The sequence below is a fragment of the Myotis daubentonii genome, chromosome 7 (assembly GCF_963259705.1).
Source record: "Myotis daubentonii chromosome 7, mMyoDau2.1, whole genome shotgun sequence".
NCBI lineage: Eukaryota > Metazoa > Chordata > Mammalia > Chiroptera > Vespertilionidae > Myotis > Myotis daubentonii.
The window spans coordinates 29,722,435-29,738,680 of record NC_081846.1 but is presented as its reverse complement, the minus strand read 5'-3'; the positions used below and the strand labels follow the sequence as shown (position 1 = coordinate 29,738,680).

Here is a 16,246-nt window from a genome sequence, read left to right as displayed (position 1 = left end):
CTAGATGTCCTGACTCACGCTCAAACACTTGGCTACAAAACAATCATAAACTTTGAGTTCTCAACTATCTGGAGTTTCAGAAAAATAAGATTCGGCTGACTAAATACAAAATAGAGTTCTTTAATGAAATCAGGAACCCAAATTTGCTTTCCCAATAAACTTTGGAAAATTTGTTCAGACACGGGAATCAGCTTTAGTTAACTAGTTCATTAGCTTAAAGAAAAGTCTTTTTACCAAGGCTATTTTTTTCTTTTTTAAGAAGTTTTATTTAAGTAAAAGATCCCCTGATGAGAATTTGGGAGAGTTCTGCACTTTATACAAACAGCAATTGGGCTCCATTGCTGGAGATCATGAACTCCGGGGCTCAGATCTGGAGCTTCACTTTGCTAGAGAAGCGATGGGTGATGCAGCTGATCGTCTCACAGCTACTTCTCTTTATCTCCTTAGGCGAAGAGTGTGACATCGACATAAATGAATGTGACAGTAACCCCTGCCATCATGCCGGCACCTGCCTGGACCAGCCCAATGGTTATACCTGCCACTGCCCACATGGCTGGGTGGGAGCAAACTGTGAAATCCGTAAGTTTTTCTGCCTCTCAGCTATTATATTTAACCTCCAGTTTTCTTTCACCAAGAAAGGGATGCTGACCGTGCCCAGCCCGGTCACTCTCAGAGGCAGTGCTGCCTGAGTCGCCATGCCTCCCGCATCTGTGTCACACTTTTGCCCCCGCCCCCAATCCCGCATTCTGCTGCTCCCACTTCTTCCTGAGTCTGAAGGCAGCTCTTCCATGGGATGAGAATGTGCAGATGTCATCCAGAGTTCACTGCTGCTGCTACAGCCAAAAATGCGCTCAACAGAGACGCGTTAGAATCACAGCACAAAACAGAGGCTCTGTGTTGAAAATGTAAAAACACACACCAAATGTAAATTCACTTTGCATTTATGTCTTCAAGTGTCTTCAAACATATTAAGTTCCATCAATTGCCTGGAGAAAAAACAATCCAGTGAGGATGAGTGGAAAAGAAAATCTGAAAAACATTTTGAGCTGCTTAGAGCTAAGTGTTCTCTAAAGACGAACTAACAGAAGTTTGAAAATGTCACAATCAAGATTTTATACATTCAAATACCATGTCTACTAGGATTGAGGTGAAAATGAGAACTGACAAGGCATTGGGGTTTCCATTGGTTTGTAAACTGCTAAAAATTCAACTTTGAAAGCTGCCTTTCTTCTTATTTAAATGGGTCAAGGCAATTGAACCTTTCATAAAAGCTCCCTCCTGGGGCCTCTCACCCCCTGGACTAATCATCATCAGGTAAGGACAGCTTATCTGCTGTGTGAGTTTGGAAGGAGGCAAATACTTACATGGAGCCCTGTCTGTCTGTCCCTGTCTGTCTGTCTCCCTCCTGAGCAGTCCTTTCTGCTGCCTGTAGTCATCCATGCTGTAACTGCTTTAAGAATAGCCCCCTCACTGGTGGTCCACATGGCCTGTGACTGGATGACTAATTCTTAGTATGTGTCTAAGGTGCGGGGTGGTCAGTGTTAGGAAGCCTTGTTATTCACAAGTGTGGACAACATTCTCCATCAACTTGACCAATAGTGAAGGTACCCTTTGGGCTCTTATCTGCTCACTCTTTGTCTTTGCTCTTGGATCAGAGCTTGAGAGGGAAAGAAGGTAGTTATTTTTAGGCCTCTCCTTCAACTTTCTCAAATGCTCCAAAACAGGATGGTTTTAAGACCAACAGTTCTTGTTGAAGATGAGAAATACTCTCTTATTGAAGAAAGAGACGGAAAGAGATTCCAATAGTAAAGATGCTGAGCACTATGATTTGGGTAGGATGTTAAAACTATTATTGGTGTAGGATGTTAAGTCCACTCTGCTGGAATCTTTGGTGGAAGGGATTGCAGACCTGGGTCAGTAGGACCTTGCTTCTCACCCTGACCATGGTACTCATTGTACGGCTTTACTTAGTTGTGCTGAGCCTCAGTGTACTCATCCATAAAATGGGACCACTTTTTGTTCTGAAATTTGATAATTGTATGAAATGACACATTTCTCAGAATAACATCTATTTATAACTTTAAAATTTTAATTGTAAAGATTAATACATAGTACAGTATGAATAAGAAGTCAGGAACACATAGGATGCCCTCAAGAAGTTTTGAAGTACAATCCTATAATTACAAAAAAATCTAAATTTTACTTTCTTCCAGTGATGATGATATTAGTAAAACATGCACAAATAAAAGGACAAAAGTTGGCTTCATATTCTAGCTATGTGACCCATATAAACACATTTATCTTGTGGAGCCTTGTTTCTCTCACTTGTAAGATGGTTATAGTAAGGTTGCTGTGAAGACTAAAGGAGGCAAATATGTGCATATTTCTGCTATGCAGTAGGCAGTAAATAAATGCTAGTTTCTCTTTAATTCTGCACTATTTAGCTCTTATGCTATGATCTATTCCTGGGAAGATGAACCTTTGCAATTGTCTTTTTAGCCAATGCACCTGCAGGGCATGGGACACCATGAACAGCCGAAGGTGTTGGGGCACATCACACATATGGGTCTACACTTGGGCTCTTTGTTTGCCTAGAAGAGCACTTTCCACTTGATCTCATTTGCATCTCCCCATTAAGCCAACGTGTTAAAATAAATGTTATCATAGATTAGGCTCTGTGGGTTCCAGTGTTAGGTACTTCACCCTTGGCCTGAGTGTAACAGTGGAGAGCATGCATGGAAGGGTGTGATCACATATAGCTGAAACTGGTGTACAGTGGTTAGAGCAGGGGTGGAGAACTTTTTTCCTGCCAAGGGCCATTTGGATAGTTATATCATTCATGGAGCATACAAAATTATCAACTTAAAAATTAGCCTGCTATATTTGGTTAAACATTTAATTAACTCACCCCTAATGCCTTGCCAGGGCCAGACAAAATGATTCTGTGGACCTAATAAGGCCCACGGCCGGACATTGCCCACTCCTGGTCTAGAGAATTGGATCTGAATCAAATGGAAGGAATCCAAGGACCAGGTGTGCAAGCAGAATCTGGCTTGTCAGTGGACAGGGAAAGTCTAAGAGGCCTCCAGTCCTGTGTGAGCTATGGACCCACAGAGGTCTCTTTCTAACCCTGAGCATCTGTGAGCTTCTGAAGTGGCCAGAAACCACGAAGAGGGTGTCTGGATGGTATAAGTTCAGGTCAGTATATCTCAACAGGAAAGCTCAGATACACACAGAACAGAGAGATCTTAAACCCACACAGCTATGTGGTCTGGAAAGTTACTGAGTTGTTGAAGGCAGTAAATGAGCCTCCATTGGCCTGACCTCTGCCTCTGGAGGTCTCATCACCCACTTCCCTTTCTTACTCACTCTGCTTCAGCCACATGGTCCCGCTTTCTCTTCCTTGAACAGATCAGGTTTATTCCTGTCTTCTGGGTCTTGGCCTGTGCTGTTCCTTATGCCTGGAGCTCTCTTTCCTTAGATTTTAGCACAAGTATCTTCTTCTCAGCAGACAGATCTCAGCTTGAGTTCATCACATCCTGAAATCTGAGACCTCACAGTGAAGGGCACTACACGTGAAATGGAATCAGCCCTTCCAGCAGCCATCACTAGGGATCCTGATACCTCAATAGGATTTACATGCAAATTAATACCATTTTAGTAGTTCCATTTTCATGTCAACCTTCTGTGCCAGTGTTCACCTTAATAATGTTTCTTAGAAATTTGCCCCAGTAGATATACTATCTGGCTCCCCAGCAGTAATAAGAAGCAATAATCAAGCAGACCGTACAGATTTATCAAAATGATCAACAAAGTTGATCCAGAATTACCCAAAAAGGATCATTCAAATAACTCTGGTGTTCTGTATATATTCTGAGGCAAATGCAAACCCTAAATTCTTGAAATTAACAAACAACCCTGGTAAAATGTTACTGCAGCTTATTCTTACAGCCTTGGAACCGATCATAATTTTGGGGGTGTGTATGTGTATTTTTATAAAATGTTTGCATTTCTAGAATCAAGGTCTAAAAAATCAAAATTCCTATGAATTTTTACTTAGTGGTGTTTTGTATCATCTGTATAGAAGCCATAAGGTTCATACAGTTAGAATTACAGTCAACCTTGCTGACCGACAGTTGAACGATAGACACTGAACAGTTGAATCTGTGGTCGAACTATTGGATTACTGATATTCTGCAGGTGAGAAATAGGAGACAAGGCTATCTTGGATTTATGCATTCAGTCAGTGAAAATGTTAAATGTGAAAGCACTTTGGAAAATACAAAATGTCAAACAAATTGAATTTAAACCAAAACACAAATTATCCCTCAGACCCATACGTGTGACATTTTTCCTGAACAGTTCTTGTGCATACATTCCTGGTCATGCACCTGCTGGGGCTGCTGAGACCATCCCATTCAGCATGTGCTGGTGTGCAATTCTTCCCCAGCCACGCTGTAGCCATTATAGTAAATGATTCATGCAGTGGGACTCCCAGGATGCAGCAGAGCAATGACTTATGAGGAGCACTCCCGGACCAGGAGTCGGCAGCTGCAGCCACCTGGTGCAGATAGATTTGCTGCCTCTCAGACCAAGCGTTGGATTTATTCAGATCCAACTTGGCTCCAAACTTGATTAGTGTGCAAAGCAGCCATATTCACTTATCAGAGAAGCTTTAGATGAAGGTAAAGTTGGGAAAAGCAAAGGGCGAGGCAGAGGGAAGCAGAGGTTTTAGGAGAAATTTTGAGTTTTCCTAAAAGTCCAATCAACTTGGAACTCAGAGTTTTGGGAAACAGAGCCGATGGTCAGAAATACAAGCAGTTTAGGCAGCTCATCAGGCCTGGGACAACGTGCTGAGCACATAATGCGGTACAGTTGTCTTTCCACTGTCCTGGCCTTCTGGTTGTGCACTCCCTATGTGTACACAGTTAATATGATGTGTAAACTATTTATGTGGTTATGCATCAACCATAAGATTTCACAACCCGTGTGGCCCTGCTGCAGCAATCAGATCTGAGCCCTCCACCAAGTTGGAGCAGAAAGCAGTACTGGCTGCCTTTGTGTTGATGCTAAATGGGTGTTAGAGCAGACTCTGTGAGTGTTGGACTCCATCCTACAACTGAATTTTTTCAGAGAATGTCAAAATACTTGGAAATCAAGTGAGTCACACTTCTTTTTCAGCCAGAAAAATGAGTTGTCTCTCTCAGTGTGCACCAGGTAATGCCAAATACAATGACTGCCGATTTCAGGATTGAGTCTTGGTTCAATTTTCACAAAACACCTTCTCTCTTCCATTATGACCATTTGTTTGCAGTGATTTCTGCTGGTCCCTCCGCCTGTGTGTGATTTGGCACAGGGTGCTGTGAATGCACTAATGGTCAGTCCTATGGCTACTTGGGCTTTGTGAGCTCAGGCAGGCAGGCTCCAATGGCAACGCGAGACTTCAAGAGTGAGTGTTGGTGAAAAGCTCAAGAGTCAGAAGATCTGGATGCAAAGAGCTGTCTCTTCTGTTGTCCCGCTCTTCTCAAACTTTCAGGAACCCTCCAGGCTTGGGGCATGGGTCATTTTTCCATTAGGCTTCTGGGAAAGGGGTCCTTGTGCTCTTCTGCAAACTAACTTTTCCAGGTAAAGAATAGCTGACGCTCGGATTCCATGTCATTAAGATGAGGTTATGAGGGTAACAGTGAGAAGAGTCCTGAGGATTTCCTGGGAAGACAGGCCCATTCCCACCCATCTCTGAATCCTATTTTCAGGTACCCAGAGTCCTAATCTAGAAGTGATGGCCGAGAGGCGGTAGGGATGGTGTGAGCAGAGAAGGCATCTTCTTTTCACATGAGTTAACTTCTCTTTGGTCTTGCATCGTCCTTTTAAATTTTTACAGCTTTCTTTCAAATCCTGCTCCTGTTATCCAGAGCATTCCATTTGTGTGCAGGTCTGTAAACAGGACTTCTGCCAGACACTGAGATTACATTCCATCCTTCACTTTTTCCCTGTGCATACAGGTTGGTGCTTTTTGGAAGGGCATAGGATAATGCTCAATAATCCTGAGCTCAGGGAATGTGCCTCAGAGGCACCAGCCACTTTATCCTTTCTTCTTCCACCACCCAGGTGCTCCTCTCTAGGGACCAACCACCACATGCCTGGCAGTGAACATTCTTACTTTTTAGAAACATGTTTCCTAACTTACGCTCACAGCAAGCCCATGGGGTATATGTTGCTATTTTCCTCTTATAAATTAGGAAGCCAAGGCTTAGGGAAGTCAAGTAAATGTTGAAGCCATGATTGAAAGCAAGGTTGGTATGATCCCAAGGCCCACATTCTTTCCACTAGTTACATTGGAAGATAATACATGGGTACTTTCTTCAAATAATGTATTGCTCCTTTTAAAATTATTATAAAAGGAATACATTATTTTTAAAAAGCTGGGAAATAAATGTCTGAGATGTATAAAGAAGGAAATAAAAATCACTGCCTTCTAGAGATCACTGTTGTTAGCACATCGAGGCAGAGGCCAAGAACTTATATCAAGACTTGTATTTGACAACACACCCAGGAAGTGACATCAGTTTCTTAGGCCACATCTATAAAATGGGGAGAGAAAGTAATACATCTTCTGGTGGTTATAATGATTAAATGAGATGTTTTCAAAGAGCTTAGTCCATAGTAAGAAAACAACAAATGTTCATCCCCATTATCACTCTGTTCTTCTAAGCTTTTCAGTATGTAGACAGACATTTTAAGCTTACCTATGCTTGTACTATACAACCAGTCCTGCTTGATAACCTTTAATTCTTCAGCTATTCGATGAACATCTCTTCATTTCACTACGAGTTGAACATTTAGGTGGTTTCCCACCTTTTACATTTTTAATTGATTTTTTAGAGAAAGGAAGAAAGAGACAGATGAGAGAGAGAGAGAGAGAAGAGAGAGAGAGAGAGACATCAATGTGAGAAAGCAACATCGATCAGTTACATCCTGCATGAGCCCAGACTGGGGATTGATCTACAATCTGGGAATTTGCCCTGATCTGGAATTGAACCTGCCGCCTTTTGGTGTATGGAACGATGTTCCAACCAACTGAGCCACATCAGCTAGGGCATCCCATGTTTTTGCTTTTATAAATTGTGTTGTCTACTGTGGGATGAAGAGAGAGAATGGAAGTGGGGATTCTAACTATATCTGTAACATTTTATTTAAAAAAAACCTTGGAAAAAAACACTAAAGTAAAAATGAAAAATATGAACATTTATTAACTTTGGTGAGTACATGGGTTTCTGGGCCTATTTTCTGAATGTTTTTCTGAATGTGTAATAGTTGATAATTTAACATTTAAACATTATGATGCTGAGATGAACACCCTTGCACACAGGGCTTTGTATCCTATGGGACCAATTCCCCAGCATAAATTCTCTGGACTCTTCTCTCTGTTGCACTCACAACCCTAAGACCATACAAGTGTTGTATATCAATTTACACAACCCCCATTTCTGTACTGTTATCAAAAATTTAAATTATGTTTGGGAACTGAGAGGAATTGCATTTAAAAAATAATTATGGCCCGGCTGATGTGACTCAGTGGTTGAGGAATGACCTATGAACCAGGAGGTTAAGGTTCGATTCATGGTCAGGGCACATGCCCAGGTTGTGGGCTTGATCCCCAGCAGGGGCATGCAGGAGGCAGCTGATCAATGATTCTCTCTCATCATTGATGTTTCTCTCTCTCTCTCCCTCTCCCTCCCTCTCTGAAATCAATAAAAATAGAATTAAAAAATAATTATGAAGCTAAATAATTTTCTATATGCATTTCTTTGGTGAATTCCTTTTACATCCTTTGCCCATTTTTCTATGACATGTTCATGGTTTTTCTTAATGATTTGTAAGAGGTCTTTATTTATTAGCCCTGGATCTGGAAAATCCTTAGAAAATAAACCTTCCCAGTGAGGATGACCCTTACATTTTAAGTTACCCATGCAAGGACAGGAAAGACCTTCCCATGCTAAAGGCCACAACTTATTTCCAGCCATTTGCTTGTTTTTGCCTTCAGACCTCCAGTGGAAGTCCGGGCACATGGCGGAGAGTCTCACCAACATGCCCCGGCACTCCCTCTACATCATCATCGGGGCCCTGTGCGTCGCCTTCATCCTGATGCTGATCATCCTGATTGTGGGGATTTGCCGCATCAGCCGCATTGAGTACCAGGGCTCTTCCAGGCCGGCCTACGAGGAGTTCTACAACTGCCGCAGCATTGACAGCGAGTTCAGCAACGCCATCGCCTCCATACGGCACGCCAGGTGGGCTGTTGCAGGGGCAGCAGGAGGGGAAAGGGACAGGCTGCTTTCACATGTGCACTCTTGGGACCAGGGTTATGTTGTAAATAGGACTTTACACCCACAAAGAAGGTTTCACAGAATAAACCTAGGTTCAAGGTGATGTTGAACCTATTGAATGTTGTTGGGGTTGATAATGAGACTGCTTTATAAGCAAACCCCTTTTCAGTGGTTGCTGGCTTCCTGATTTTATTTGGTACATTCCTTCAATTTGTGTTTATCTGTGTGATAAATATCTGATTCTTAATCACTGAGTATGAAAAATTTTAGATGATTTATTTTTGGAATGTCTTTAGCTGTATTACTCTCCAAACAGTCAGCATAGATATAAATTATTCCAATTTATAACTTTAAAAATGGCTAACAGCTATCACACAGAAACCTATGTGAAAAAATAATGATGGGAAACTTCCCTTACTTGCTGAAGGAACTAGGCATACAAGGCCAGGAAGCACAGACAGTCACAAACAAGATGAACCCAAAGAGGCCAAATCCAAAATACATCAAATTTAAATGCTAAAGGTTAAAGAAAAAAAGAGAATATTAAAAGCAGCAAGAGAAAAGCAGTTAGTTACCTAAAAGGAAACTCCCATGAGACTGTCAGCTGATTTCTCAACAGAAAGTTGCAGGCCATATGGGATTGGCAAGAACTATTCAAAGTGATGAAAAGTAAGGACCTACTACCAAGATAACTGTATCCAGCAAATCTATCATTTAGAATTGAAGGCAGATAAAGAGCTTCTCAGACAACATAAAGCTAAAAAAGTTCACCACCAAACCCATATACATAAAATGTTAAAGGGTTTCTTTTAAAAAGAAGAAGGAAAAAAAGATAAAACATATGAATAACAAAATGGCAATAAAACATATCTATCAACAATTGAATCTAAAAAACAAAATAAATAAACAAGCATAACAGAAACAGACTCTTAGATACAGAGAACATTTTGACAATTGCAAGATGGGGAAGGGGATGGGGGATGGGTGAAAAAAAGTGAAGGGAAAAAGAAGTACAAATTAGTAGTTACAGAATAGTCACAGGGATATAAAGTACAGCACAAGGAATATAGTCAATAATATTATAACAATTATATATGGTGTCTGATGGGTACTAGACTTATCAGAATGATCACTTAATAAATTATATAATACTAGAGGCCCAGTGCACAAAAATTCGTGCACTTGGGGGGGGTGGGGTCCCTCAGTCCGGCCTGTGCCCTCTCACAGTCTGGGACCCTTTGGGGGATGTCCACCTGCTGGCTTAGGCCTTGCTCACAGTGAATTGGGCCTAAGCTGGCAGTCAGACATCCCTCTGGCAGCCCGGGAGCCCTCAGGGGATGTCACATCTGACTAATGGCTTAGGCCCGCTCCCCACGCCATTAGTTTGACATCCTTAGTGCTGTTGCGGAGGCAGGAGAGGCTCCCACCAGCACCGCTGCGCTGGCCAGCCATGAGCTGGCTTCTGGCTGAATGTCACTCGCCCTGTGGAAGCGCACTGATCACACAGTGTTGAGCATCTGCTCCCTGGTGGTCAGTGTGTGTCATTGCGACCAGTCATTCCCAGTCATTCTGCCATTAGGGTCAATTTGCATATTACCCTTTTATTATATAGGATTTAGTCACTGGGTTGTACACCTGGAACTAATATAATACCGTGTGTCAAATGTAATTGAAAAATAAGAAATTATTTTTAAAAATGGAATTTGTATTATATAAAACAGTGTCCTTTACTGGAGGGAAGACTCAGAAAGGGACAAGGACTTGGTGTGGTATCACAGAAAGAATGTGAGTCCAGGCATCTGAGATACTTTATTGAGCCCAATTATTCTATTACTTGACTCTGGATTTTAGATGATTTAACCTTCCATAATAAAGTTCCCTCAACTGTAGAAAGGAATAACCATTCCTTCCAAGACAGTTATGGCAATCAAATTAACTTACAAATAATAAAGGATTGTGTAAACAGATAACACCATATTAACGTCTCTAAATAAATTATAACGTCTCTAAAAAATCACTAATCTAACATGTTGACTTTTGCAAAGAATATTTATTACAAAAATAATGATGGTATTGTGTGTTAAAGAATATCGCCTTTTCTTTTAATTGGTAAAGCAAGCTAAAGCATACAATTCAGAAAGTCATAGTGCTAGAGTAACAAGTGGGCTGAGCTTGGTGTCTTAAGATTGGGGCTCAAGGGTACTCTTAGCTGCATTGATTGGGTCATTGTATATTGATAGTGGTTTTAATACAAGCAGATCCAAATTCTGTCTGAATGGCAAAGAAGCTCAGAAGTTCGGAAAGTTTGCTTTCTTCAAAAGGAAACCCCCAAACCCAACACTTAGATCTTACAGAAATTTTGCCACATCAATGGAAGCAGAAGCCAGTCCCCAGCTTCCAGGCAGAGGAGCCAGTGGAAGAGAGGAGTTAGGAGACAGTGTCTGCCCCCTTGCCTCGGGGTAAGGACAGCTTCTTAGTGGGACTTGCACGAGCCTGAGCCTGACTTCTACAACTATGAGGAAAAAGGGTTCATCCCTCCCCATATCAAGCCCTACACAGATGCCTGTCATTTGCTCCTTCCATTAAGAGTCAACTGGACAACACAGCTTCCAGGAAGCTCTTAGATCAGCAGTTCTCAACCTGTGGGTGGAGACACCTTTGGGGGTCGAATGACCCTTTCACAGGGGTCGCCTAAGACCATCGGAAAACACATATATAATTACATATTATTTTTGTGATTAATCACTATGCTTTAATTATGTTCAATCTGTAACAATGAAATTGGGGGTCACTACAACATGAGGAACTGTATTAAAGGGTCACGGCATTAGGAAGGTTGAGAACCACTGCCTTAGATCAATCCCTGCAAATCTCATCTCAATTGTTTATTTGACTAATTTTTCCACTAGCTTGTGCATCAAGAACAGAGGTTTATTTATTTATTTTTTTAATTACTTCATCTCCAGTGGGTCCTGGTACATAGTAGACCTTACTAAAATTTGAGGTCTTACTAAACTTTGGTCTGAAATGGATGGATGATCTTGGTTAGTGGTTAATGGAAGATGCCTTCATCTGCCTAAGAGAGAGATTCATTTCAGACACTAGCTTGGTGAGTGGAACCAGCCTGCAGGAGTCTTTGCAGTGTCCTGCAATCATTGAATGACACACAGAAGATGTGAAAAGGAGAGAATATGTAAGTTCAGTTGTTCAAGAGTTCCCAGCGGGGTTCAGTTCACCAGGAAGGAGCAGATGTCACCACTTTATACTGGGAGACCCAAGAAACTGGATTCTTCCACTGCGAGAGGATCCCTAGCTAAGTAAGATGCTTTTGTAGTCAAGAGGAAGAATATTTTATTTTGGCCTCAGAATAGTTTAAAATAGATCCTTCTGGGCTTCCTGATTATAGAGCCCATTGGGAAGATATTTACCAAATATTCTTGGAAGGAAAGGATAAACTTGAAAGCATTTACAAACCTGGTTCTTATTTGGTCCCGATTTTTATCAAAAATATTTACTGCAGAATTCCTAACCAGCAAGCTCCTACATGCACCAGTGACTGCAAATAAAACCATTGAAGTCAAAACAGTACCTTCCACATATCTGGGAACTTTCCCATCGAAAGGTGTTTGTAGTTACAACCTGTGGTTTCTACAGCATGGCCCTCTGGAGGCAGGCTGGGTCTCTGGCTGGTGGGCCCTTTTTGCTCCCTTTTCTTGGAAACCCTAGAAAGCACTGACAAAGCACAATGCCTGTGATATTACCCTCCTCCTAGTCTTCAGCAGTAGCCTATGCCTAATGTTCATTACATGGCCTGTCTTCCTGTCACTAGTCTGGAGGTGACATTGGATAAAAATGACTGTAGCTCAGCAACCACACAGGACGAAACTGAGTGGGTCACCTGTGACATTCAGGAGTGACTGAGGAAGTGTGTGGTGACTGTGATGTCAGCAATCGATTGGTGCTGGTGCTGGGTGGAGAAGGAGCCCCTCTCTCTTATCCTATGAGTCATCAGCTCTGTAGCTGCTTTGCTTACCTTCAGGTTGAGAGAGTTTATAACTGACTGACTGGCTGGCGGGAGCGATGACATGACTCTCCAAGTTCTGGTCATATCTGATTGCTTGCTGCTCCACCAGCTGTAAGTGCCTGACCCCAGAAAACAAAAAGAAAGGAGAGCTATGAGAGGGAACAGTCACTTTCTCTCAAATAGCATCTCCTGATGTGGGCCTTTTTCAAGGTCAGACCCATCTGACATTCTTTGTGGCATTGTTTTAGCTGTTGACTTTCAGGGGAATATGAACTAGAAGAATGTGCACTCTGTGATCTGCCTTTTAACTAGTTGTGTTTTTTTTTTTTTTTAGTGAAATAAGGTACATAAGACTTGTCACCAAATATGATGTTTAGATGCCTGTCACACAGATAATACTGTTGCCATGACTCTGTTAGTGCTTCCACGATGGTTAACATGGCCAGTACTACACTAAATCCTTTGGAGAGAGGGACTGTGGCCTTCATCTAGGGCTGTAAAATGCTACACTTTGTGGGCCATACAGTCTTTAGGTCTCTGTGCCTCCTCAATTCTGCCTTTGTAGCTGCAAAGGCACTACAGATGGACACAACTGTGCTCCAATAAAACTTTATTTGAAAAACAGGCAACAGGCTGCAACTGGCTTGCAGGCTGTAGTGTGCTAACCCCTGGTTCACATTATACTTTCCTGTGGCTTCAAAATATGCAATTAAAATTAATTAAATTCATATTATTGGTGGTATCTTATTACCAGTGTAGCTGGCTATTTTATGAGAAATACATTGTCCAAATATTTGTACCTCTCTGACATTTTCAGACTTAGGAGAAAGTGTTAAGACCCAGTTGGCTTTTACACTGGTGCCCCTTTTCTGAGTCTCAGATTATGCAGGCCTCACTCGATTGAGATGCACAGGCCGCAGTCGGCTGTACACATTTATGCACACAGAATCCCGGACCTATAGTGAGGTTTCACATTGTAGACACGAGTTTATTGATGACTTCAGTGTTGCAGTAATAGCTGTGATTTCTCAGTGGCAGCATGCTTTAACTCTTTGTCTCTGCATGTGCCTGGCACCCACTGGGTGCTCCTGGGGGCCAGTAAATCTTGAATGAATGGGAATACACGATAGAAAAACATTTAAAAAGAAAATATCACATGAAAATGCAATGTTTCTCCTTTCCCATTCGATTCTCCTTTCCATCTCTGTACGTAAGACAGACTTTTCAAAGGAAGAAATAGGAAAGGGGGGAGATGACATGTAAGCCACCATAAAGTACCCCCTTGATGTCTTAGGGTACACCTTTTAAAAATTTTAGCTTCTTTTAAAATTTCATTTCTAATGGGCCCTAGTGGACTTGAAATAGTTAAAAACCTGTTTTCTATAAAAGGCAGGTGGGGGGTGGGTTCGTGTGGAAGATCCTTTAAATCCCACTGCACTGCAGGGGCTTCGGTGGAAGGTGAGGTCTTGAATGGGAAGAGACCACCCAGGAGCTGAATTGGCTGTATTGTAATCATCACCATCTTGATACTGACTTTTCAGGAAGTCCTGAAATTGGATTTTGGCGCCCAGGGCTTCTGTTTGTCAGTCCTGCTGTCAAGGAGATTTTGAAATATACCAATCTGTTGGGACAATGGCTTTGTGCTCAGGGAAGAAACAATGGCATGTGTGTACATGGGTGTCAGGGAGTAATAGGTAGGTGGGACTGGATGGCACATTTTGTGGCCAAATACCTATTTGAAGTCATTTCCTCCCTGGTCCCTTCTCCTTGTCTTGGGGCCTCAGAAGACCACTGAGCCTTCACAGCCCTCCGGCAAGTCTCACAGGAGGGGCTGTCTGTCCATGGTCTGGGGTAGACCACCCTGTCACTGTGCATTCCAGGCTCCAGAGTAAATGTAAAATAAACTTGCCTCACCATGTCCTTACAGGTCTCAGAAGAAAAAGATAAATCAATATATGTTCTTTTAAATCCTATTGTAGAGCCGTCACGCCTGACTGCTTTGCCAAGATTTAACCTACAAGCTTCAACATTAATTTGGACTCTGTGTTTTGTGGAATCCATTTCTTGCCTCTTGCACCAAAGATTAATATTTTTACTCAGTCAGTGTTACTAGGAGGAAGTCTTAAATTTCTGTACTTGCTAGAGAATATATTTGTTAGGGTATTTTTATAGTTACACTTGATTCTTGAATATAAGTTATTCTTACCATTTGCCTTTCATAGGACTTGAGATCCAACATGTGCCTAACTAAAGTCCTCTCTCCTGTGATTTTAGGTTTGGAAAGAAATCCCGGCCTGCGATGTACGACGTGACCCCCATCGCCTATGAGGACTACAGCCCCGATGACAAACCTTTGGTCACACTGATTAAAACAAAAGATTTGTAGTCATTTTTTGGATTATTTTTCAAAAAGATGGGATACTACACTCATTGAAATATTTTTAAGAAAATAAAAAGCTTAAGAAATTTAAAATGTTAGCTGCTCAAGAGTTTTCGGTAGAATATCTAAGAACTAATTTTCTGCAGCTTTTAGTTTGAAACACATATTTTAAACATGGAATTTGAGAAGTCCATAGACTACGTCTTAATGTACTTTCATCCCTCTAAACCCTAAGCTTCGACTAGTGTGTGGTCTTTTCACGATAGACCCTATCATGACACCCAGATTAATTTCCGTGGCTGTGACAGAAATAGTCTAATCAAGGAGAAGTTTCTAGTTAACGTGTGAGTGTGGCTTTCTGAGTAGAGTTAGGAAACACATAGAGTATGACGCGTAGTACAGTATCCCTGTGACTTAAAAAGAAGTCTGAAATGTCTGTTTTGTGAAAAAGAAAGTAGTTACCTTTACTATTCCTAACCCGAATGAAATTAGCCTTTGCCTTATTCTGTGCATGGGTAAGTAACTTATTTCTGCACTGTTTTGTTGAACCTTGTGGAACATTCTTTTGAGTTTGTTTTTGGTCGTTTTTGTAACAGTCGTCAAGCTAGGCCTTGAAAACGTACTTAAAGGAATGGCCTAGTGAGGCAATTACAATCGAATTGGATCTATATTTTCTTTCAAAAGTCAAGGTCTTTTTAATTGTGAGCAAGTTACATTTACATTGGAGCTGTCCGTTGCTAAGAGATAGTAAATGTAAGAGGGTACCAGCCCCTTCCGTAGCGAGTATCTCTCATAGTGCATCTTTATTTATATGAGGACTTTTTTTGTGGCTGTATTTGATTGATATGTGCTTCTTCTGATTCTTGCTAATTTCAAGGAATATTGAATAAATATTACCGAGTCAAGGAAACACTTGTCTCTTGTTCTTTTAAAATGACATAAAACACATTATTTCTGGGGCTCAAACTCTCAGAAAAAACAATGTCATAATTGTGAGCCAGATAGTATTCAGTACAAATAAAAACACAACAATGGCAGTTCTCCAAAATAATGTCAATGTGAACTATCCATGTCAATAGTTATAATAGTGGTGGTGGTGGTAGTGGGGGGAGGGCAGCACATCTCCTGGCACATTGTACTCAATAAACAGTAACTCCTTATACCTAATGGGTTCTTGTGGCAAGGACAGGAAGAAAGGCAAAGTTTCGTGTTAGTGGGGCAGGATGACCATGCTGCAGAAATTCAAGCAGAAATGAAATTCAGTTAGTGCATTATAGACCTCAGTTTCTGGATTGAATCAGCAACCCCATAATTTTAAAATGGAGGTTTTGCAAGAATGAATTTCCATGCTAGCTCTTAAAATTTTCTAATTCACAGATTAAAATTTAACCCACAGACACATTCCCAGACTGCTGTGTGGCAGTAGAGACCAACAGATAGCCAAGCATTGTCATCTTTCTGCTGGCTTATTTGAAAATCTCCAAATTGCTAAAGAAAATGTCCACAAAATTGAAA

General features: G+C 41.4%; 1 protein-coding gene across 1 annotated transcript in view; it reads left to right on the top strand.

Moving 5' to 3' along the window:
- The window catches only part of DNER (delta/notch like EGF repeat containing), a 246,232-nt gene extending 230,591 nt beyond the window's left edge, over positions 1-15,641 (top strand). The window contains exons 11-13 of the mRNA XM_059703408.1: positions 448-579; positions 8,045-8,291; positions 14,626-15,641. Coding sequence (XP_059559391.1) covers positions 448-579; positions 8,045-8,291; positions 14,626-14,737 — 491 coding nt within the window. The 3' untranslated portion in view covers positions 14,738-15,641. The remainder of the gene's footprint in view (positions 1-447; positions 580-8,044; positions 8,292-14,625) is intronic.
- The last annotated feature ends 605 nt before the right edge of the window (positions 15,642-16,246 follow it).